The 24,798-nt window shown below is 38.8% G+C and overlaps 2 protein-coding genes across 4 annotated transcripts in view; one reads left to right on the top strand and one right to left on the bottom strand.

Moving 5' to 3' along the window:
* The first annotated feature begins 1,075 nt into the window (after positions 1 to 1,075).
* sh2d1aa (SH2 domain containing 1A duplicate a) lies at positions 1,076 to 6,958 on the top strand. Its single transcript, XM_055198828.2, has 4 exons — positions 1,076 to 1,096; positions 1,204 to 1,355; positions 1,452 to 1,515; positions 5,702 to 6,958. The coding sequence occupies exons 2-4, from the start codon at positions 1,204 to 1,206 to the stop codon at positions 5,828 to 5,830; spliced, it is 345 nt and encodes a 114-aa protein (XP_055054803.1). The 5' UTR covers positions 1,076 to 1,096; the 3' UTR covers positions 5,831 to 6,958.
* A 430-nt stretch (positions 6,959 to 7,388) lies between these two features.
* tenm1 (teneurin transmembrane protein 1) overlaps positions 7,389 to 24,798 on the bottom strand; it is a 392,082-nt gene continuing 374,672 nt past the window's right edge. For all 3 annotated transcript variants that reach the window (XM_055198820.2, XM_055198822.2, XM_055198819.2), the window contains 7 exons: positions 23,426 to 23,598; positions 23,016 to 23,275; positions 18,972 to 19,262; positions 15,151 to 15,541; positions 13,431 to 14,651; positions 10,225 to 10,367; positions 7,389 to 10,131 (listed from right to left, as the gene is read on the bottom strand). In XM_055198820.2, coding sequence (XP_055054795.2) covers positions 9,370 to 10,131; positions 10,225 to 10,367; positions 13,431 to 14,651; positions 15,151 to 15,541; positions 18,972 to 19,262; positions 23,016 to 23,275; positions 23,426 to 23,598 — 3,241 coding nt within the window. In that variant the 3' untranslated portion in view covers positions 7,389 to 9,369. The remainder of the gene's footprint in view (positions 10,132 to 10,224; positions 10,368 to 13,430; positions 14,652 to 15,150; positions 15,542 to 18,971; positions 19,263 to 23,015; positions 23,276 to 23,425; positions 23,599 to 24,798) is intronic.

Below are 24,798 nucleotides of genomic sequence, written 5' to 3'. Positions count from 1 at the left end.
AGTGAGAATCTCTTACCTTTCCTGTTCTTCACACACCTGTGGTTTCTAATGACTCAGGTGTAGCTAAATATAGACTTGGAATGCTGTATAAACCTGTCTATAGAATGTCACGTATATGGCCTTGCTAATGCTTAGGATCTTACTACTAATAATTTTTATTTTTCATACATGGCCATATATAGCACTAAAGGTATAAAATAGGTTGAGAAAATTGCTTGAATACAGACATATTAATGTAGTAATGTAACAAAAGTTATAACACGAGAAATGTAAAAAGTGACTGTTTGGACAATCAGTTTCTTATTAAATTGTTAGTACATAACATCATATTCATTGCACATCTGGAGTAGTTGTGAAACCAGGCCAGTGGACACCGCGAGAGGGCGACAAGAGTACACCAGATTCTGCCCGATGCACTTCTTACTTTATTCATTCTACGCCATGCTCGATGCACTTCAACCAAACATAGCAACCTTTTATAGATAACAATTTTATACCTCAGCTTATGTGGTATATGTTTATAATTAAATGCAACTAAAATATGAATGTACCATACCATACATTAATATTTAAGTAGCCTACATTATTTGGTGTATCTTAAGGAATAATAAGTTCTATCGACAGAGTGCCCCCGTGTGGACATAATCGTGTAGTGCAGCCGCTCACATTTATTACTGTAAAATGAAAAAAATATGCTAGGAAAATATATAAATAATATCATGAATCATGAGATTTAGCTTAAGCTTTGAATTTATAATTGAAATAGTGGGTTTTTTTCTCAGAAAGCATGAAGTAAAATTGCTGGGCAAAATAATGATCTAATGTCTACAGTAGGCTAAATCTAAAAGCAGAAGGATCTTTTAAAAGCCACATGGTTAACATGGAGTTCATTTTAAAAGTTAAAAGTGTTATTCTTGGGCAATATACTGTATCTCACAATATAATATATAACATAATACACCTGTAGCAAATTTTGAAGTTTTTTTGTTGCTGACATAATCCCATTGTCGCCTAAAAGCAAAGATAGTGGATCCACATCTCAAAAAGGCACAAGGCAGCTAACGCTGATCTTGGAACAGCATATATACCCTAAGAGGTACTTTCATAGAAAGCTTCTATTAAGTATGGGTAAAAATTGACTTCCTTAAAAGAGGTCACATCCTGTATACTGAGTCTGTGTGGCGGTATGTGTGTGTACAATAGATGCAGAGAGGCAGAATGGAGGATCTACCAGAGTATCACGGAGACATCAGTAAAAGAAAAGCAGAAGAGATTTTGAGTGTGGCTGGCAGAGACGGCAGCTATCTGATCAGAGACAGCAAAAACTTACCGGGTTCTTACTGCGTGTGTGTGCTGTGAGTAACATCTTTCACATCTGTTTGGGTAGAATTACTGTTTGTGAGAGTCGTGTCTATCATGCTTAAGTAATAACTGAATTCATTGATCTGCAGGTTGGGCGAGTGGGTGTACACCTACAGAATCTTCAAACAAAATGATGGCTACTGGACAATAGAGGTATGAACAGATTTAAGGTTTACATAGATTTTTACTCAGGTAAATCTTGAATGTAGGCTATACCTGTCTGCAGTGACAGCTTCAGAGATAGTCATGTCTTTAATTTATTTTAAAAATGTATGTGTAACCTTAACATACCTGTACTGTATTAGGCTATTTGAAAAACAATTCACTTTTCAAAACCTCAAAAGTCCTGATATGATTCACCTTGAGCATAAGTCTGTAAGGAAAAAAAACCTTAACAAAACAACATTACAATATTACTGACAATTAAAGGGACAGTTCACTATTCTGACATCATTTACTCATCCTCGTATTGTTCTAAACCTGTATGAATTTCTTTTTTCTGATGAACACAAAATAAGATATTTGGAGAAATGATGGTAAACATACAGCAGATAGTGACCATTGACTTCCATAGTTGGAATTAAAAAGTATGATGGAATTTAATGGGTACCGTCAACTGTGTGCTTACCATCATTTATAAAAATATTTTCCTCATCATTTATCACAATACTTCCAAAATATTGTTCCTACTATGGAAGTCAATGGTCACTATCTGCTGTGAGTTTACCATCATTTCTCAAAATATCTCCTTTTGTGTTCATCAGAAAAAAGAAATTCATACAGGTAAAGTTTTGTAAGTTAACCGTTTTACCGGATTCCTATATCAATATAGACAGAACAAAAATCTAAATTGTGTTAATGAGAATAAGATAACACACTGTTGAGTGTCTTTTGAAGGGCGACAGCTCATTGTTAGTAAACATACATTAAGTTTATGCTTTTGGCAGACGCTTTTACCCTCCAAAGCGACTTATAATTAAACCAATGACCTTTTGAACTATACATTTAGACAGATGTAAATGCGTATTAAAAATAACAATGTTAATAAACCTCAAATCATTATTCATACCACACTTCCTATGACATCAGGCATACAAAACGCTACCACACCAACAGACTACCTTAACACAACACATCACAACAATGATTACAAGCTCAATATGAATGGTACACAGATCAATAAGCAGGACTTCAGTGTCTCAAGGAAGTTGATCCGATCTTTAGCCCTCTTAAGCATTCAACAGTTCCTATACTATTACTCAAACCTCTCTACACTGTAAAAAAAATCTGTAGAAATTAGTGTTACTTGCAGCTGGTTGCCGGTAACTTACCGTAGATTTAAATTTATGTCATTTACTGGCAAGAGTTTGTTCAAAGTTAAATATATTTGAAATATAAACAAAGTCTTTATCTTTACAGAATGAAACGATACAATAACAGCGTAATGCAAAGCATTCTGGAAACCAGAAATCATCATCAATCTTTTTCTGTTTTTTGCTTCAGATTTTCTTTCCCAGAATGCTTTGCTTGATGCTGTTATTTTAGTTTTACTCTGTAAAGACAAAGACTTGTAAATGTTTAATGTTCATTTAACTTTGAACAAAATGTTGCCAGTAAATAACATAAATTAAAATTTACGGTAAGTTACTGGCAACCAGCTGCAAGTAACACTGTAATTTCTATGGAATTTTTTTACAGTGTAGAAAAAGGCTATCACTGTAAAAATTAGCTGTAATAATACAGCTGGTTGCCAGTAACTTACTGTAGAAGATAACGACTGAAATGTTTCATGTTCATTTAACTATGAACAAACTGTTGCTAGTAAATACAGTAACATAAATGTAAATCTACAGTAAGTAAGCAACCAGCTGCCAGTAACACTGTAATTTCTACAAATTTTTTTTTACAGTGTATAACAATAATGTATGACGTTGCTAGCATGTTTTCATAAAATCATCATGCACAAAGGTATAAATGTTGTATATGGCATTTCAAAATCATTTTTATACCACATGACATCTTACATGAACTGCCAATAAGATGCAGCCGAAGGTGTGCAAAGATCATCTTAGAAAGAAAAGTTTATGATTAACTTAACACTAGAGCTGGGCATAGATTAATCTAGATTAATCTCATACAAAATAAAAGTAATTTTTTGCATATGAGTTTGTGCTGTGTAATTATTATGTATGTATAAATACACACACATTCATGTATGTATTTAAGAAACATTTACATGTGTATATATATTTATTTATATTTTTACATTTCATATATATACATTTCTTAAATGTATATGTATGTATGTGCGTGTGTTTAAATATACATAACATTTACACACATCACAAACTTATATATTATGCAAAGAATTGCTTTTGTTTTGTATGAGATTAATCTATATTAATCTATGCCCAGCCCTACTTAAAACTATTTTAACGTTAGCATTTCACATTGTAAATGTATTTTCCACATTTTATTATTAGAAGCAAGAGTGACCCACCCTAGTGTGTTATTTCCATTGTTGCGTGCAATAATTCGGGTTAGCCACTTCTGCAAATATTAAAAATTCATGCTTGTGCAAAACTGCAAATAACAAGTGAAGGTCTAAGCTCTCTACTTAAGTACACAGCGAAACCCTTTTTTCTTATTTGTGGTCAGTGTGCTTTGATCTGTATTTATAGCTTAACTAACCACATATTAACAGCAAGATAATTGCCCAGTACATACGCGTTTTATACATACCACATTCATGCCTAAAGGAAGTGGTGAGCTCGAGCTGTGCAACGCAGCACTAATATGCTGATATCAACGCTGATGATAAAGATGCTGATACATTTTTTTTTAACTGTGCAACCTTATCCAAACGTTTTTTAAGTGAAATAATTTTGAAGAGCTCATGGTTTGAAAAACCACATCAAGTTTTCTTCATAAATGTCAATGAGTATTTATTGGAACTAAGATGCAAACTTTCCTTCATGTCACACACGGGCAAACCTGTCCATCTGATAAAGAAACAACAAAACAACTTAAGTGTAAATAGTGTCAATTTAAAGAATAATTTACCCAAAAATGAAAATCCTGACATTGTTTAGTTGTTTTCAGCATGTGTGTTTAAACCCATGACCTGCTAACACAATGCTAAGCTGAAAGAAAATCATTGTTTAATATGTAAAGAAACAATATTGTCATTTTCTGTGACCCTACAATACAACACACTATTACTCTCACTAGAATCTAGACAAATGTAGGTGCTTATTAAAAATGTTATTAAATGTCAAAACATTACTCATACCGCACTATCTATGACATCAGGCCTATAAACACTGGCTCAAGACACTCACGTAACACAAACTCTGATATACATGAGATTAAAGGTGCAGTGTGTAATTTTAAGAAGGATCTCTTGACAGAAATGCAAAATAATATACTATATAATATAATAATCAGTGGTGTATAAAGACCTTTCATAATGAACCGATATGTGTTTATTACCTTAGAATGAGACGTTTTTATCTACATACACCGAGGGTCCCCTTACATGGAAGACGCCATTTTGTGCCTCCATGTTTCTACAGAAACCCTTAATGGGCAAACTTTTTTTACTAAGTTGTCTCCGATGACATGTTTGGCGGCTACCGTAGCTTCTCTATGTGATTAAAAAAACGAGGGGTGAACAGTGGACTGAGCCATTGGTTGCAATTCACCAGCACATTACCACTAGATGCTGCTAAAATTTACACACTGCACCTTTAAGCGAGTATCTGGTAAACACAATCGTCACTTTTATCATAAAACCTTTCGACGCGTGTGCACTTATTTTGACAAGACGCATGATGCATATGGTTCACCTGAGGTGCCGAACGCATATTTTGGAATGACGAACCACACACATGACGGGCTAAATACATATTGTGACGAGTTCGCATCGTGTGCCCTTTAAAAAGAAGTCACCGGCCGCCACTGACCTCCATAGTATTATTGTTCCTACTCTGGAAGTCAGTGGTGGTCCTGCTTTTTGCTCAATTTCCAAATATCTGCCTGTTTAGGTTTTGAACATCTTGATGGTGAGTAAATGACAGAAACTTCATCATTTTGGGTGAACTATGCCTTTAAGAAACTGACTGCCTTTAAACGATATCTGATAACCTTTTTAAGGACTTCCTAATGAGATTTTGCATGGTGCAGTAACATCTGTTTTTGATACATTAATGATACACAAATTCATTTGAGGGATGAAATATATAAAAAATACCAGGTGCCGCTGCTATCAGAAATGCTTTTAAGAACTCATAAAGAAAAGTGAAATCCTATTAAACTTGACATTGTTGTTGTTTTTCAGACAGCACCTGGGACAAAGCAAAGATACTTTAGGAAAGTCAGAAACCTTATTGCTGCTTTTAAGGTCCCGGACCAAGGAATCAGCTTTCCGCTCCTGTATCCTGTGAATGATCCAAAACATCAACAATAACACAAGGATAAAAACCTGAAAACACATAATGTATATTTGTTGTATATTTGTAAATCATTGTCTTGTGTAAGTACAGTCTAATGCACAGTTTGCACTGCCCCGTTGCTATTTTGATTGGAGATTTGAAGGGTTTTTTGTAAATATGGAAAGCTCATTTCCTCTTTATAGAATGTTGATAACAACAACAGAAACGTGTATTATAATGTCCATCTTTGGTTTTCTGAGATTAGATTCTGAGATTAAATTTTGTTTAAGTGTTTTAGAATAAGTTTCAGTTAGCACTCCTGTTAGAATTTGAATACACCTTCAGGTGCTACTTGGACACGTCATCAGTGAAGAACAATTATGTTAAACAATAAACATTTGATTTCTAAAGAGTATTACGTATTATCAAAATAATGTCTACATCTGGCCTATTTGTTCAAAGTTTCTTCACTGAAAGCAATTTCTACGCAAAAACTTCAGGTGCAAAACCCTCTAAGTGCATCTGACATGTTTTCTTGTAAATGAGCTTTTTTAGCAGGGTAGTTTAGGTTCAGTAATGTTCACTTTAATGGCAATAAAAACTTCGACTGTCTTTCACTGCAAAACCCTCTAAGTGCAAAACCTCCACTTTAATAAATAAATAAAAATCGCATCTTTGGACAAGATGGTAAACAGTTGCAAATTCACTAAAGATGCAACTAAACATTGCAAATAAAGTAAAAATTTAAAATGTAAAAATTAAGTAACTGAAATGCACATTAGGGGCGCTGTGATGCATGTGGCCACCCAACCCTGTATCACAAAATTATGTACCTATACTCACGTAATTTTGTGAGTCTTTTCCGTGATACTGACACGTTTTCCGTCTTTTTTGCGTGAACATGTAACGTATTTCTGTTTACGTGTCACTGTCACGTATTTGCTACTCAACTGTTTTGTTCTAACCATTGACGCTTCGGTTTAGGGTTAGATTTGGTGTTTGCGTTAGGATGTCACTTTAAGTATTGGTTTCATCCTTTATTTCATTATTTATTTTTTATATTTTATGATTTTTAAACCATTGTCGCATGGCATTAGGGTTAGAGTTGGGTTTGGGTAAGGATGTCATTTTATGTAAATCTAACCCTAAACCAAAGTGATAATGGTATGAAAATGGGACAAAACAGTTGAGTAACAAATACGTGACAGTGACAAAATGTTCACGCAAAAAGGTGGAAAAACGTGTAAATATCACGGAAAAGACTCACAAAATTACATGACTATAGGTACGTACTTTCGTGATGCTGGGTTGGGTTACCACATTCATGTTGAATTCATCTCCAAGTCCTCACAAGGAACTGTTTCTCAACTCTTTAAGTACTTAATGGATTCTGCCAACAAACCGATATTTCTAAATGAGGCCGGATTTGAAGCGAATGTATTTGATGAACGTATAATACGTGCCAAGAGCATTCAGTTTACTTTATCTAACTTTTGTCAGAAATGGCATTTATCACCTTTTGCATCTCTGTGGTGAACATGACCGCCGAACAAACACACACTCGAGAAGACGCACATACAAAACATAGAAAAACAGGGTTAAATTTGCATTTTTATTTATAAAAAGGCCACTGCCCAAAGTACTTTGTTTTTAAATAGGCATGTTTTTACAAACTGCTTTATGTTGTGTACATAAAGGCCATCAGCCAAATATACACCACAGGAACTTGTTTGGCCAAGGTGAGGACACTGAACTTTTTAGTACTTTTGTGAGAGATTCGATCATAAACCAAACGTTACATATTCCTTTGTCAGTTCAGTATGATCGTGATTATGACTAAGATGCAAACCAAGAAAAAAAAACGAAATTCCCGCCACAATATTTTTCTTCGTGCAACGTAATCACACTTTGATTGAAATGAATAATTATTTGCAAAATGCCGGAAACATATAGTGCCTTCGGAGCACCTCTCTGTTAAATATTTGCACGCTCAAAAAATTCAGTCCGATGCATTTTCCTCTTCACCTTATTTTCAGTGCAAATATATATCTCAGATTAAGGTTACAAAGCTCGATGGTACAGCATATCCACATAATTCACAAGAAAATACATTTAGTCCTAATTCTCTTGAGTTTCGTGTATAAATAGTCCATTATCTATAAACAGTCTACAGTAGTCCATTAATGATATACAGTAGTCCATATCAAGTGTCCTACACACAGAACGTCTACCCACAGTGCTGCAGACTTTAATAGTTTTCGAAAAGACTCAACTCCAAGACTAAAACAAAAACAGCGCTCTTCATCGACAGGTGATCCTTTCATTTCCCTATGCATCTTCCTCCTCGGGTCTCCTACTAGTTTCAATAGGGATCAGAAACGGGGAAAATGAACTCGACGTACTGCAAAATAAGTCCAAAACACGTTTGCTTTGACATTCATTGTGAAACCATAATGTCAAACACATGATTACAGTTTCAGCAAAGCAAAAACATTTAAATCACGTGAGAATAGAAAAAAGAAGAGCAGCACATTAACCGTAAACCAGGATTTGGGTTTGTGTCCTGGGGATTCAGTTAGCATTCATGTTTTTGGCTCCCGCTAGCCAATAAATAAACTTAAAATAAATAATTGCATATAACTAAGGCATGTGACTATTACAGAAACACAAGTTGAGGATGTACGATATGTCTAAGCCCATTTCATGTGATCGTTTCTAGCAGACCAGGAAGGCACAATTTCCACATACATAATATTTTTTCTACATTTGAAACAAAATGTTAACTGTACAGTTTTAGCAAAAAAAAGAAAAAAAAGAATCTGTTTTCACACCAGCGGTGTCGAACGGCCTATTTCTCTCAGCTTCTTCAACACTGATTAAGCAAAAACAACACAAGATGGTGATGAGCTCTTGCCAAGACTCGAAAAACACTGTGAATCTCTCCCAGGAGTTCAATTTTGCGACGGCAAAGTCAGAGACATAGAGGCAGACCGGAGAACCGAACTAAGAGAATCTGTTTGACGTTGACAGGTCTGCAGAAATGTTTGGTTTCTGGAAGGTCATCCTGAAAGCCGTCTACATGTAAATCCTGGAAAGCAAATCAACTGTGAAAATTCTCCGAGAAACACTTAACACAGCAGCCAATGAAACCACAAGAAAACCCCTTAGGTTTGCAGGATTTAATGTCATAACCATTCTGACTTGACATTCCCCTTAAAGTCAAATGATGACTGTACACAATAAAGTGAGAGAGCCAGGCATGGCTGCGTGTATAGTCGAAAACGTTAGTCAAGAACAGTCACGGGTGAATTATTCTCTGTGCCCTCTTGTTGGCAAGCAAGGCTCGTTCTTTAGTAAGAACGGTTAAGCCACTGTAAAACAAGAAATCTACCTAACCAAAACTTTCTAAGAGTGCATAAACAAACGCAAAAGTCTAAAAATAATACCATCATTTGTCACAAGGCAATAGAGTCTTTCGCAATTGGTTTGGTTGGGGTTCTAGAAAAGCTGAAGAGAGATATGTAGTAGCTCGGAGTGTAATAAAGGGGTGTGTAGACGTGTCTAAGTGCCGCTGTTACCTACGACCTGTTTCTACATGTCTGATCAGGTGAATATTGAAAGGGCTGTCTGCTAGCTCCGGATGTTGTTCGACGGGTAAAGCGTAGAACCCATCGTAGCCTGAAACACGCCCCTCTGCGATAAGCTCATCTTTTTCCTTATCGGTCCAAACCAAACTTCCGATCTCCCCTTCCAGGACCTTCTTCTGTTCCCGTAGCCACGCCCCTTGCACAGCTCTTATCCGAGCCGCCTCCAGCACACGCGTACGTTCTTCCTCCGGCGATGCTCCGTATCGAATATTAAAGCTAAGCACGCCCTGCTGGAACACGATGTCGGCGAACCGTCGCATTTCCCCACCGACCATAGCACTGATTTGGGACACTGAAACGTTTACGCCGTTTTCCAACACTCTGACTCCGCCTCCGGCTCCACCCCCTGCCACTCCCAGATCTGCCTCTAATGGACCCGCCTTGGTGAAATAGTGAGTGTCGCGTGCATCCACCGTAAAATGGAGGCCTCTTAGGTACACGGCGCCATTTAGTACGGCCGCGATGCGTCGGCTGTCCTCGCTTGCCACCCCGATTATCTCCGTCGCGACCACTCCGTCACGAATGGCGAATTTGACACCTTTTCCGAAAATTGAAGAGAGGGCAGAGAATATCGGTCTACGTCCCTGGCGGCCTCCGATTTTCCCATTGGCTGGTGTCATGGGAAGGCGATCCAGCGAGATGAAGTTTTTCAAATGCTTTTGAAGATCACACTGGATACCAAGTACAACCTGAAGTGAGATCGTATAAAAAGTAGTAACTGTAAGTGTTATTTAATTTGTTGTTAAAACAACTTTCTCGTACATGGGGAAATTTAAGCATACCTTGCTGGTGTCCCAAGTCTGTGTGCGAAGTTGTGTAGCCATCATCTCGTAGGTTTGCTCCGTGTTCTCCACTTTTGGTTTGGGGAACCCTGGAACCACATTATGAAGCTGGAACCCAAAGAGTTGCAGCCAGCTACTGATATCTAAACAGAGAGAGATGGAGTACACTAATGTAAAAGCTGTTTAAGACTTTTTTTCTTTAAAGTCATCTATAGGCTAGGGTACTCTTAAAAGTTAACAAAATACCATTTAAAAATCTTTCAGGAATATGGATATTTTTCCTTCATCCTGTACGACAAAGATATTTGTCCAATCAAATGCTGTTTAGATTGAGAATGTACCTCCCCATAATATGCATCAATGACTAGGCAGAAAAAACTCATGCTTCAAAGCTGCAACTTCCTGTTTCAACATGACACAGGAAAATGCATTTGTCTGACAGTTCATGGGGTCTGTTTATTTTAATACAGTAGTTATCTTATAGTTGACAGCTGGTCATGATACAAGACAACAGGATCTGCTCATATCCTGTTTTTAAATTTTGATTGTGATGAATGTCATGTCACAAAAAAATATGTATTCAGTGATCATGAGACTGTTGCATTAAACACGTTTTCATACTTCTTGTTTTTCTACTTTATTCACCATTAAATGCAATTCTGGCAGTGTAATGGTTAAAAACTGTACAGTCACTCTTAAACAGATTTCACTTAGAAGTTATGAAAATGTTGCCTTTAGCGAGACACTTAACTTTAGTTATCTTGAGGCAAACTGTCCTATTCATTAGTGCACAGACATTTGCCATGGATATAACTAATGAATCTCAGTTCTGCCATTTTCAGCTGTTCATTTCCCCTCAGGGAACTGTCATCAACATTAAAGCACAATCCCAGCTTGCAAAACCTGAAACATGTCGATGGTTTAACCTTACCGACAAACGGCCCGTTTCTTATTTTTAAGTTAAACTGACTCCACTGGACACAGCCAGCAAAAGATGGTTTATGGTTCGAATTAAATGGTCTTCTAAAAGTATAAATGACCCTTAAAACAATTAAAATGTTAATTTGTGAAACTGTCTACCAGCCAAGTATATTCAAAACGGACACACAAAAACGAAAGCCCTCTTTATAATTTACTCATTCATCCTCATGCCATCCCAGATGTTTTTTTCTTCTTCAGTGAAACACATTTTATATTAAAATGCCATCATGCATATGGGGCTCAACATGGTAAAGATCCAAAAAGCAAATGCATCCAACATTGCTGTAATCCATCTAATTCATATTCATGGAAATCTCACTGGTTCTTGAATATCTTTTGACCAGTATTGTGACTAGTCATATGTGTTTTCTCACGAGACATGCAGGAACCAATAAGATTCAATTGATCACACTGATCCATATTTCAATGGATGCATGATATTATTGATCATTTAATACCCATTGGAGTCATTCAGATTATATTATTGAGGGATGGATGTACTTTTTAAAGCCTCTCCATTGTGACAAAGATACAGAATATAAGCACTCGTATTACTTTGAATAGGGGACACATAGATATGTACACTAGATGTCGCCTTGGGGTTCCAAGGATGCGTCACAACCACCGCCATCTTGGAACAGGGGCCATAGGAAGTAGCTAGGTAACACTGCTATCTCCGCCTGTGCTTCAAATTCATGGACGATGCCGGACTTTTGTGCTGCGTATGGATGTTACTGTGGGTTCACACCAGCTGCGTTTGAGGCGTCAAATTCGCGTCTACCGTGTCTACTTTGCCACTTGAACATTTTGAGTTTACTTACTTTATTCAAGCATGAAAGTCGCGCGTGAAATTCTAGTCATGTGAGGGGCTTCTGCGACTCTGCTCGCTTCCTGTAATCACGTCACTACTAGAGCAAGCTCCTGATTGTTTAACTTAGCGCATTTTTTCAACTTTTTTTGCAACACTTAATTTGCGCAAACTAGATGTGCGAATGAGGCGGAATCGCGTCTACCGCAGCACTTTAAACACCTCATTCTTGTCACGAGACCTCCAGACGGCGTCAATGAGTCTCCACATTGACATTACATTAAAAACCACTCGTGCTTGGCGCCTCTACCATGGCTGGTGTGAACCCAGCATTAGGCCTATAGCACTATGCATTATATTTAGAAAAAGTAGATTTTCTTAATATCAAAATTGTAAATTTTCTCTGGAATCAATTCTAAATACATGTCTGACCATTGGAAGAAAAAAACTAGAATATTGCAATCACAACGATTTTATTTCCGTTACACCTTTGCCTACATTGACGCTGATGCATTAAAGAGGAGGGGCTCCCCTGTTTCAAGATGGTGGTTTTATTAGACGCATTCGTTCCAATGAACTGCAGTAGCCAAGGCTATGTCGGGCTCAATATGACCATTCTAACAAAAGAAGTCCCGCCTTCCAGTTTAAAGAACAAATCACCCATCGATAAAGACTGATGATTCTCTGGGCTCTATACATTATATATGTTGTATAAAATAATATAAAATTATTCATTTGTGTTCAACATAAGAACTGTCCACTCCTTTTTTTCATCTACACAACATCCTTTAGACCTATCATACAGGCATATGGCTTCTCCTACCATTGCTATGCTGATGACATCCAGATGATCCCACCATAGCAGCACACATAAAAGCCAGCTAAAAATGTATGAATGAATCAGGGCTTTGGTTTATATTTAGTCTTATTTTGAAATTGAATCCAAAAGTTATTATTGGTTTGTTAGTTCCCTTAATTGGGATTTTATTTGCCACAAGGGGGAAATTTGGCTCTTCTTCTGAGTGACGTAATCAAACATCAGCCTCTCTCTCACCTTTGAGTTAACAAGTGCACACTTTCATTTTGGAAAGGGTATATCTCAAGCAGTATCAAAAGTGACACGTTTGAGAGGTGGTGTGTGCTTATATGTGTTTGTACAGTGATTTTTTTGTGAATGCTAGGTCACACATTCGTGACTATTTGTCTGTAACTTCAAAATCAGTTTTGGGGGGTGACAAGTTTGTGTTTACTTTCCACGAGTGCAAATCTCAACATTGAACTTCAGATTTTTATTTAGCAAGTTTTCACATCAGACCTGTCAGTATAAATATTAGTGTACAATTACAAATGTTCATTTTGCAAGTTCTCAAATTAAGTTTTGCTACTGATTTACCTTCATACAGAACTTTAATCTTACCTGTTGTGAATCTGGTTACATCCTGTAGACCTCCCAGAGGATAGTTGTTCCTAAATGCATACAAGTTAAACGGCTTGGGATTCACACTCAGCTCCGCCCACAACTCATGATTGGGTGTCGTCCATCTTCCAGCCACCACGTCATAGTCACGTCGACCAAGATGCACCAAACGAGTAAAAGAGTCATAGAGGCCACCCTGAAACCCGAAGACGAGAGGAAACGTAGGATTGGAATCTCTGTAAACATCTCCGTACGGTGTGTACCGTAGTTCTTTCACCACATGACCGCGACTGCTGAAAACCGCAAGTGGTGTTCCAGCATTGTCGCATGCTATGTAGAATTCCTCTCCGCTGCTCATCTCCATGGCGATGAGGTGACCCTGAAGGTCGTAATAGAGGGAAGTGATCTCTGAGCTGCTGTGGTTGTACAGATGCGTCACCCGCGTTGGTTCAGTCAGATCGGCGTAGAAAAACTGCAGTTGGGTTCCATCGCTTGCTCGGGTAGCGACTCTCCTCCCGAGCCCGTCGTAGCGGTACCACACCCTCTGTCCACTGTCCCGGTCATAGGCACCTAAAAGGAGTCCATTTGAACCGTAATCGAAAAGCAGGTTGCCACGGAGACGCAAGAACCCATCTTCGTCAGTGCGATACTGGATCTCTCCAAGGCGTGTTATTCTGTCCCTAAGATCGTAGCGTAGCGGTGTCAAGCGTGCACTGTTGCCATGACTCAGTAAGTTTATGTTTCCATTGAGATCGTAGCTATAGCGCCACTGTGGCCGATCGTTTATGGCAACTGTTTGCAACTGCCCGTCTGCGTCATACTCGTACGCATACCGCGTGATGTTGCTGTCCACACCAATACGAATATCGCAATTGGTGACACGTCCCATGCTGTCATACTGCAGCGTCATCCAGTAAGCGATGGCTTTCAAGATCTCGTACTGAACCTCGATCACCTGTCCATTGGGGTTGAAGATCTTGGTGTGTTTCATGGCATGCGTGGTAATGACCTGGTTGAGGTCGTAGTTGATGACGCTGAATTTCCCAAATTGCTCGATTCGGCCCGACACATCCACGTAGCGGTAGAGGTCAATTGGCAGTGGCGTTTCGTTGATCATAGCTTGCATGCTGGTGACTCTAAAGTTGTTATAGCTGTAGTCGAAGCGGGCATTAACCAATCCTTCCTCGCTGAAGCGATATATTTGTCTGCTCACCAGAGGACCTTAAAGCGAGAGAAAGAGAGAGATGGAAAAGGAAAATAAACAAGACAAGAACAGAATTTAGCAGCAGAGCAGCAAAACACACAAAGGTGAGGTATTACACGAGTCAGCTTTGTCAGTTTGTGAGATAGGATGAACTCCCCACTGATTGTGATTCAAGGCACTTTTAGATCAGCCAAACAGGAGGGAGAGCAAGAGAAGTGACAAAAGGAAGATTAAATGTCAGCCTGTATGTTTACTGGGGCAAGCACCTAACCAGTTTCTCCATCCAACAGCTTACCCATCCAACCCGTCTCTCTGTCTGGCGGTATTATCACATCACCTGTATGTCTGTGCGAAGGTACAACCATTCAGCCTGCCTCTGTTGACTTTGTTTCCTACAGAAACATTTCTTTTACTTCTTTGAGTCTTTTGCTTTTAATTAGTTTTTGCGCTGACGCCAAACCTTGCATTCATGAGTACAAAAAGAAAATAAAGAAATAAAGATGTGGTGCTCTGTACCTGTCTGTCTGTATCGGATAGTGCAGACGAATCCATCGTGCATCAAGTGGATGGTTTTCACAGCACCTGTTGCTTCATCGTAGGTGAAGGTAACAAGTGTTGAATCGTACAGAATCTCGGCCAGCCGGGCCACTCGACTGTATTTGTAGATCACGCGCCTCCCCGTGCCCAGGTACAGGCTCTGGAGGAGACGCCCGTCATGGGCATAATCCTGCGTGAAGCTGGATGCGGGCGAGTCGGGGAGCGTGTAGGTGTTTCGGTAGTAGCCCACAGACAGAGAGGTCTGAAGGCTGTGTTTCACCATGCTGGGGAGGGTGACAGATAGCAGGCAGTCTGTCTGATCGTACTCAAATGTGTAGCGCCGTTGACTGTGTAACAACAGCTGGACAGACTGAGAGAAGAAAACAAGGCATAAAAGAGAAAGTGATTTAGAGACTAATGTTCTGCAGAAGAATAAAAAAACGTAAAAAGTACTGTATCAATTCTTATGATCATTAAACTTTGTTATTGTGATATTATTTTAATTACAAGTAGGCACATTTCCCCAAAAAATTCTCATTAAAATTATGTGGTTTATTTTAGTGTATTTTGATGTAGTCTCATTTGTGATTATTCTCAGATGGGGTCCCATTAGATTCTCAATTAATTACTGTAAAAAAGTTTTTTTTTTAATAGTAAGTCTTAAGGAACTTTAAAACTGTTATTATTTAAAGGGAACCTATTTCTTTGCTATAGCTTTCAACATTATTTTGCATATTTTCTATAATACAATGTGTTCGGGTGGTTTATGGTTTTAAAAACACTTTATTTTCCACATACCGTACATTTTTGTAGCTCCAGATATCCTGACTTCGCTTAAAACGCACTGGTTTTGTTCAAAGCTCATCGATCTGAAAAGCGCTGTGTCCCTAATTGGCCAGCTAATCTGTACGTTTTGATTGTCTTGAATACCTCTGACGTCAGCCGGAAATCTGACGCTCCTTACCATGTTTGAAAGATTCGCTCACAATGCAATGCTAACAGAAGTTAACTTACAGGTTATGACTAGGGATGCACAGAATCCAGGATTCGGCCGAATACTGGGCTTTTTGACGGGGTTCGGTATGCTGGTCGACGTCACGCGGCCGTTGATTACACATATCGGGTGCTGACGTGGAGATGAGCTTTTTCTTTCGGTGAGCCTTAGGGGCTGGACACACCAAAACTTTTAAACACGGCTGAAAACGCCTTGAGGACGCCGAATGCCAGCTGTTTTTCAGCTGAGCGCTTGGTAGCTGTGATGTTTCAGCTGTGAGCCGGTGGGTTGCTGTGGTAATGTCCCGCCCCTCCTCCACTGTAATTGGACGGCCGTGTGAAAACTGACATTGACGAGCGGAGCTTTTCACTCAAAGTGGAATATTTTTTAACTCTCGGCGCTCAGCGATGAGCGCGGAAAAAACCCGAGCGCCGGTTTTCAGCGCGGAGCTGCTTGCTTATTGGAAAAACGAGCGTGTCGCAACGCATCGCTTTCATTATGCATAGGCTTATGGTAATTGTCAAAGTAGTTTTCCAACTTGTCATCCTGGCATAATGTTGCCTATCCTTTTTTACAGTTAAAATTAAATTAAATGAAAAATACACTGCTGTGGACATTGTTTACTTCATTAATGTGTTTTACTGTGTTAATGGAATAAGGATGCGAGTAGGATTCGGTATTCGGTTTCGAATTCAGCCGAATCTTAATCAGTGGATTCGGTATTCGGCCGAACCCAAAAAATCTGGATTCGGTGCATCCCTAGTTATGACTGAGTCCAAAGTGGGAGGAATTATGATAATGTCGGTCTTTACTACTTCACCAATCCCAGGAAGTAAACTGTTGAGTACAATCTGTGTGTTTGTTGTAGTCCAAGAAAAGAGATTTACATTGGAGACAATGACCTGCGTCACTGTTTACTTTGGTGTATGTACCTTTTGCATATCGTTAACATGTACTAATACACACCAAAGGAAATGTAAAATCGTGAATCAGATCATTGGTGCTCTTTAAAGAGGTCATGACGCAAATTTTCTTTGGTCTTGTAACATAATATTGGGTCTTCCTATCAATATATCCAGCAAGTTTCATAGCTTAAAATTTATGTAGTTGTTCTCTGAAAAATACAAAATGTCTAGTAGGTGATGTGTCACAATGTAGATTCATTTTCATATAACCTACCCCAGAGTAAGATAACAACGCCTACTTTTACATCATTGCATCATTGGCCCCACCCTAGGTTTTTCCGTCGCATTGAAGTGTTAACAGTTCTCTCCTGACAGAACAACACACCAACATCCTCTTTATTTGTGATTAATTGACTACAACATCACACAGCAGTCTGTAGAGAATAGTTTGGAGGAGCAAGTGAAACTCAAGAACTTGTTTACACTCTCACAATACGATTGTGATAGCAGTAAGATTCAAGCTCTTGTGCCTGTGCCTGGCTGTGGAAAACAAACGTCTTTGCACATGCTTCCAAAGGATCCCAACATAAGGAAAAATGGATTCAGATTATTTTTTTTCACAATGTCCTAGTCACACTGATCCTGAATTACTGGTTTGTTCAATGCATTTTAGCATCAATTCCACTACCAGCAAATGTTATAAATATTTCTGCACCTGTTATGGCTACAGGGCGCAGATTTCAACCATCTTATAAGATCATGACAGATCACACTGTGCAACACGAATCTAATAAACTTGGGTAGGACATGAATGTTTACTGTACGATGATGACACCAGTGCGTAGGCTACGACGCAAGTTAGTAAACACCATCAGGATGCACCAGTTATAAACAAACACAGCAAGGTGAATCGGGAATTCCATTTTTGCACAAGGAGCATGGATATAGTTTACATAAATGTAATGGCTTGTATTTACAGTAATACTGAATATTCATTTTAACTATTGCAATGTAAAGCTTAGCAATATAATTTATACTACGGGTCCGTTGAATTAATCTCTCTTGACCGCATTACAGTTCCATATCACTTCGCATAGTTAGCTGTACTAACGGACTAACAAAAACAACATGACAGATGATATTCCGAGGCAATAACAGGGATGTTTAGAGATGCACAGAGGTAGCCTCGTTCACATAATATCTCTCTCTCTCTCTCTCTCTCTCTCTCTCAGTCTTTCTTTCTCTCTCTGTGTCATTGGGTTTATATTAACCCAAGACTAGGCCTTAGTTATATTAGGACATTTAAGTAGTTTTTACAAACATACCTTACAAAAAACAATACTTTTGTGCATCTTGAGACAAAACAAAGGCACTGATATATGATAAGATATATCACTGCAAGATGTTTTTAAATTAAGGCAGGCATTTAATTCTGGGACTAAGATAAGCCATGACTGGGAAACCCCCATAGAGTTTACATAGTAAAACCTTAACTTTTAGCGACATGTTAAGTTGATAAATTTTCATTGGCTAGGTCGTTGATCTTCTGACACTGCCAGAAAATAATGACATGTTTTGATTGCAAGACCGAAATAACGTCCATCTTTTCATCTCTCTTACTGTATTATGTAGGACCACCATTTAGGAGCTACAATCATAGTCTGGGAAAGCCGAAAACCATGCAGTGTGAACCCGGCATAAGGCCTTAGCCAATGCTAATGCAAAAACGGAGTGGAAAAGGTCATAAATCACTTAATTTTGAGTGTAGTAATATTATTAAGTAATATTATAATAAAACAAAAAAGCATGTTATGACCCCTTTAAAAATAAAGTTTGGAGTAATTTTTCAGATTTTACAATAAAAAACAAATCTGAATACATAGTACACACATGTGACCTACCTTTTCCAGAAAGGTGTAGCTCCAGATCTTCCCATTGGCCCAGGTGCGGGTAATGATGCGGCCATTATCGTAATCTCTGCGCTCTGTCCAATTGCCTCTCTGTATGCTGGTGACCAAGCCGTCGTTCGAATACGTCACTCGCACCTGATTGTATTTACTGGGGGTCCATAGCACGGGCCTGCCCTGATCGTCGTACTGCACACGCAGGGTGAACTTACGATGGTCGTCATAGATCTTCCCCACCCGACTCTCCTGACTGTAGTCTATAGACAACACGTTCCTATTGTGAGCCTGAGCAAGCGAGAAGAGGGCGAGAAAAAAGGTAAAACTTATGATCTTATTACATCGGTGTACACAGAAAGCGCACGTGCAATAAAATTGGCAATAAAAGAACAAAATGTCTTTCTCGGGGGCGCGGGGGGAGACGGGGTTGCTGTTATGGCCGGCATTATTGGGCGTATGCATCAGTGACTTGACAACGAATCTGGAAGTGTTTGAAGTGTCTGCTGTCGCTCTGCATGATTCAGAGATCAAATTTCTACACTATGCAGATGATAGGCTAGGATGATCTGCAGAGTTACTGCAGAGTCTGGACGTGTTATAGGCATCCAGTGCCATAAAAATATAATGTCCTATAGTGATGCCTGTTAGGATTTGGCTGAATATATTAGAATCACTAATTGAGCCAGCTGCCCTTTACGGCTGCGAGGTGTGGCGTACGCTAACAAATCACATATTAGGCAAATGGGAAAAACATCCAACTGAGACCTTGCGTGCAATATTCCGTAAAAATATCTTAAACGTAAATGGGAACACCGCGAATAATGTCTGCACGGCAGAATCAGGCCAGTGATTATAAATTCAGCGATCCCTGTATCATTATAAAACCTTGCAATGAAATGAGTTAAGCAAAGCAAACCGACCCCCTCACTGAGCCAGACCTGAGCTTTACCATTAATTGTACAAACATATAAATGCTCCCTGAACCTAATTAAAATAAACCAAATAACAAGCGGAACATGATTACATCACATATTTGGAAATGCAAACAATGTCATAAAGTAAAATGCAATTCACTCTTAAAAATACCGCACCATGACAATCCATCCATCCGTTTATTAGCAAGTATAACACTAATGGGCCTGTGGAAAAAAAATCTTATTCAGTCCCGATGTTGTTTTCGTAATCATTATGATGTCTTCTCATCTTTTAATTATTTATTGCGCTCTGATCTTCACAGCATCTATTGTCTGGCGATGCCCTTCAGCAGCTCTGCCAATGCAACTGTGCGCTTATTTGTAGCTCCAGTAAAGCACATTACAATTAATATTGAAAAGAAAAGACAAGAACGGATACAAAAGGGAGAAGAAAAACAGATGTAGGGAGTTCATTTGAGTTTAAGTAACACTGTTTGAGGTGCATTCTGTTGCAGTGTATAGTGCCTTTGTATGGTATGGTGTTGTAAGGGTGTAGTGTATTGTGTGTGAAGGTTAGTCTATGTTTCCCTTTAGCACAACACCAAAGTCTCTTGAAGGCCATAGCCTCCTCTCAAAGCAGTATTTTTTGGTCATGTAAGAACTGCTCGTATCTACCCGAATAGGGAAAGGCCGAAATCTCTAAAACTGCCCGCCAAGTGCAATAAACAGCAATAAACATCTGACACCAATGCTACCATACAGTATCTTTATCCTTAAAGGTGCTGTAGAATGTAAAACGGTATTCACCTAGGCATAGAAACACGGTAATGACTTATCGAGAGCCTCAAATACTATTATGTAAACATTGTGCATGCAAAAAGACCGTTGGAAAACAGGCCAATCTCAACATACAGTAACACAGACTACACAGTTAACACACGACGTACTAGTTACGTAATTTATTGGTCATTTTTGGTAATTTAATGACTTACCAGCTGGAAATGTAACATCCTAGAGAAGTAATTTCATTACCATTACAGTACCAAATCACTACGTCGGCAGTACGGTCTCCTAAAGTCACGAGATAACAAAGTATGTTCCAGTTACGTAATACATTCATACTATTTTGGTAATTTCATAATTTACTGGCAACATAACTGTTACGTCCCAGGGAGGTAATTTTATTTAATTTCATTGTGAAGTTACGTCAAGGCGACGAATCCAGGAATGTCACTTTTCTGGTCGCCACGACGTAAGTTTGGTCATCATATTACGTCAACGTTGCGTTACGTATTTTGGTTAGCTGGGTATGATGTTGCAGTCGTGATGTACTCCCCAACATTAAATTACACGTTAAATTAAGTCCAATGTTGTTACAATGCTAAAAGCAAAGCTGTGACTACTGAGTTAGCGCTATATGCTAGTTAATGCTATGTGCTAGCGTTTAGGCTAAAGTTCTACTATTGATGTTACAGTTACGTTTTGCAGGTCCACAATGAAAAACACAAACTTAACACTCAGAAACGTCCATTAACAATCTCCAAACAATCAATTATTCCACAATAATTTAAAATGTAAAAGATGGTTTACACACACACAGAGCTACTGAAAGGAGCTGCTCTGTGAAACAGCCAATCAGAGCAGAGCTCAACATTATTATTCATGACTCTTACAAATAATATAATGATAGATCATTTCACTCTAAAAGCAAATCCTAGGTTTGTAAATGCACAGGGGTTTCAGGATTCTTCAAATTCTCAATTCGATTACATTTTCGATTCTAAGGTCACGATTCGGTCTCGATTTGTACATTTTTTTTAAAAAGCACAAAAAAATGCTATGCCATTTTAGACTAGACTTTATGAAATATAATATCTGACCTTGAACCCGGAGATGCCCTGCCATGTTAGTAGTGCTGCCAGTGGAAAAATATGGCACACACCTGGTAAAATGAAACTTCCTGTCAGATGAACATTCCTGTCAGTACTTTGCACCTTAAAAACGCGCTTTTATTGCCGTCAGATGCGATTATGAGACTATACCCCAATAAGTCATGTTTAAATTCTGTTTTCATAATTCTTAAGTGAACAGTATGTAAGAAATGTATAAAAATTAATCATAAAATGGCCCTGATATGTCACTAGACATTAAGAAATCATGTTAATTTCAAATACTTTTATGCCGGACAACAGTGGTCCGGCCAGGATATTTTCATTTAAAAAGTGGAGTTGCAGCCCTCAACTGATGTCTATGTTGTCATGTTGTGTATTGGCCACAAGTTTTGTGCTTGCAGTACTAGTTCTAGCCACAAGTTTTGTGATTGCAGTACCAATTTTGGCCACAATCCTACATACTTTTCCTTTAAGCAACTGAAATAAGTTGTGAAACTTAAACAGATCTTAGTTCAGAGAAACGGCCGGTCTTGGCACAGACGTTCTGCTCTGTTCTGATTGAGTTCAGCTGAAGGCGGGAGGCGCTTGTTTTTTTATTTCCCATGTAAAGAGCAGCTCGCGTGGTGTCTCCTGCATCTATCATGCTATCTTTTGACTGGCTGTAGCTAGCTAAGTTAGAGGAGGTTGACTCGCAGCACTCAAAACATGTTTTTTTCCCGCTTGGCAAGCCGACCGAACGTGACATGGGGGCGTGGCAGCATCGACGATTCCATTTTTTAATTCGAAGTTCGAGGTTGTGATCGATTTCAATTTAAAATCAAAACCGTGACACCCTTATAAATGGACAAGTAAAACCTATTTCTGGATAATTTCTGTACTTAATAAAGCATTTAACATATTATTTCAATGCATTCTTTGGCACCTTTTAGCTCAAATCTCATCAGGTTGGTCCATCTAATGTGCTTGTGCCTTCCAGAGAAAATGAGCGGGTGATGCTTCACAATAACTAATAAGACGACTAGCTCTTTTACCTGAAAGATTGAGTGCTATGATTCCTCCAATTAATTTTTCTATGAATTGCCCATCTGTTCCTTCTCATACCACCTCTGAGTACACGTTCTACCCCTGCACATTACATACAGTATCGTACCCTTGTCACCCCACCCTGCACAGACATAATTAGTCTCGGCCTGCATTCATGAGCTGTACAGTTTGTGTATGTGTGTGTGTGTTACCCTCAGCCTGCGCTCATATGCTGTGTGATTTCCCTTGGCCTGCTCGCGTCTCTGTCTCCACTCTATCAGGCTGTGAGATGGTTCCCCTGGCAACGTGATGTTGCACCTTCCGACCGTGGGATGGACCAGACCTGACAATGCCCCCAGCAACAACCCAGATGACACGGTCGGTTCAGTGCTGAGGGTAACATCCATTCCACTCGCATACGTCACCCAGAGAGATCCATCATCTTTGACGCCATACACGCTAACAGAGTGAGCTAGAGAGAAAAAAAGAGAAAAGTGTACAATACATACTGTGTCTCTCTATTGAACCTTTTCTGTATTTGACACATAAGATAAAATCATTAGTTGACTGTATAGCATGAATTAACACCCACACCCTTCCACAAACACACACTCTTTCTCACCTTGTCGAAGCGTATAGATGGTGTTATCCGCAGAATGGTTTGTGATTATAATAAAGTTTTCTCTGTTCGAAGCGGTGGCTTCCACTTTGACAGCTTTCTCCATGTTACCATGGAAACTGCTGACCTCTCCTGTCGGCAAGGTCATGTTGATGAGATGGCCATCAGAGTTATACCTAAACACAGAAACATCTCTGTTACTTGTGTTTGTTTGAGAACAAGAAAAAGTTGACGCTACAGCTCAAATGTGTGAGTTTATATCAGTGACAGCCAGTGACTTCTTTCTTCGATGCGAAGTTCGTCACATCATGTATGTAGCCCGTCATGTGTGTGGTTCCTTTTTCCAAAATATGTGTTCTGCGCATCGAGAGATTCTGTGTGCATCACGTGTCTTGTCAAAAAATTGCCTGCTGCAGATGCGTCTAAAGGGTTTATGATAAAAGAGGTACTTGCATAATCTCATGCGTAATCAGAGTTTACTGTTAAGGGAGTGTCTTACATGTATTTTGTGAATGTGAGCGTCTCTTTTATCATAAACGGGTTTGACGCATGTGCAGCAGGCACTTATTTTGACAAAACACGTGATGCACATGGTTTACATGACGCAACAAACACATATTTTAAAATCGCAAGCAACAAATATGACACTCCGAACACTTATTTTGAATTAGCGCCCCTCAGATAAGCGAGCCGCCACTGGTTTATATGCAGTGTGCATGTAAAAAGTATTTACATATTTTTTTCCCCTTTCTATTCTTCCCTGTAGTCCAGTTCTAATTTTAATTTAGGTTTTGTAAACAGGTTGTTTTTTACTGCGCTTACACCTGGACCGACATGATCTGGGATTGCTGTTTACTTGCCATACAGATAGATGGCATAACATAGATGACTCACAATAAAACCACTTTAACAACGTGTTAAGGACAATGAAGACAGTTTTATCGCGTTTCCTTTGATGGACGATTTAATTCACCACCAGAATTTTGTTTGTGTGTCGCAGACATCCCCCTATGGATAATAAACACGAAATCACCTAAACTGAAGGGACCAACCAACAAGCTTTATAAGAAAAACTTAATAAACATACTAAATAAAAAGGTTTGAAGTTTTAGGCTGGGCTCACACTACAGGATTTTTTTTAAACCAAATTTACCCCGATTTTACCCTTCTCAAAATCTAAGGGAAAGTCAGGTCCAAGACCTCAATCGGCTTAAAATGTGTGACGTTTACAGATCACATCATCTTACACGCAAGCAAATGGGGGTGCCCTGATCATATCAAACATGTCTCATATTTAGGATTTTAAATCGAGATGATTATATTAATAATTTAACAATAGTCAATGAGAGACGCAGATTAATGAAAGACCTTTTGAT

Source organism: Misgurnus anguillicaudatus, chromosome 22, assembly GCF_027580225.2.
Source record: "Misgurnus anguillicaudatus chromosome 22, ASM2758022v2, whole genome shotgun sequence".
Classification (NCBI taxonomy): Eukaryota; Metazoa; Chordata; class Actinopteri; order Cypriniformes; family Cobitidae; genus Misgurnus; species Misgurnus anguillicaudatus.
Note: the sequence above shows the minus strand (reverse complement) of the source record. Positions and strands in the feature narration are given on the sequence as shown.

Excerpts from the sequence above, each read along its gene's own strand:
- sh2d1aa (XM_055198828.2), top strand. The coding sequence starts at position 1,204 with ATGCAGAGAGGCAGAATGGAGGATCTACCAGAGTATCACGGAGACATC. Across the intron at positions 1,356-1,451 it reads TCTTACTGCGTGTGTGTGCT|GTTGGGCGAGTGGGTGTACA; the intron begins GTGAGTAACATC and ends ATTGATCTGCAG. Across the intron at positions 1,516-5,701 it reads ATGGCTACTGGACAATAGAG|ACAGCACCTGGGACAAAGCA; the intron begins GTATGAACAGAT and ends GTTGTTTTTCAG.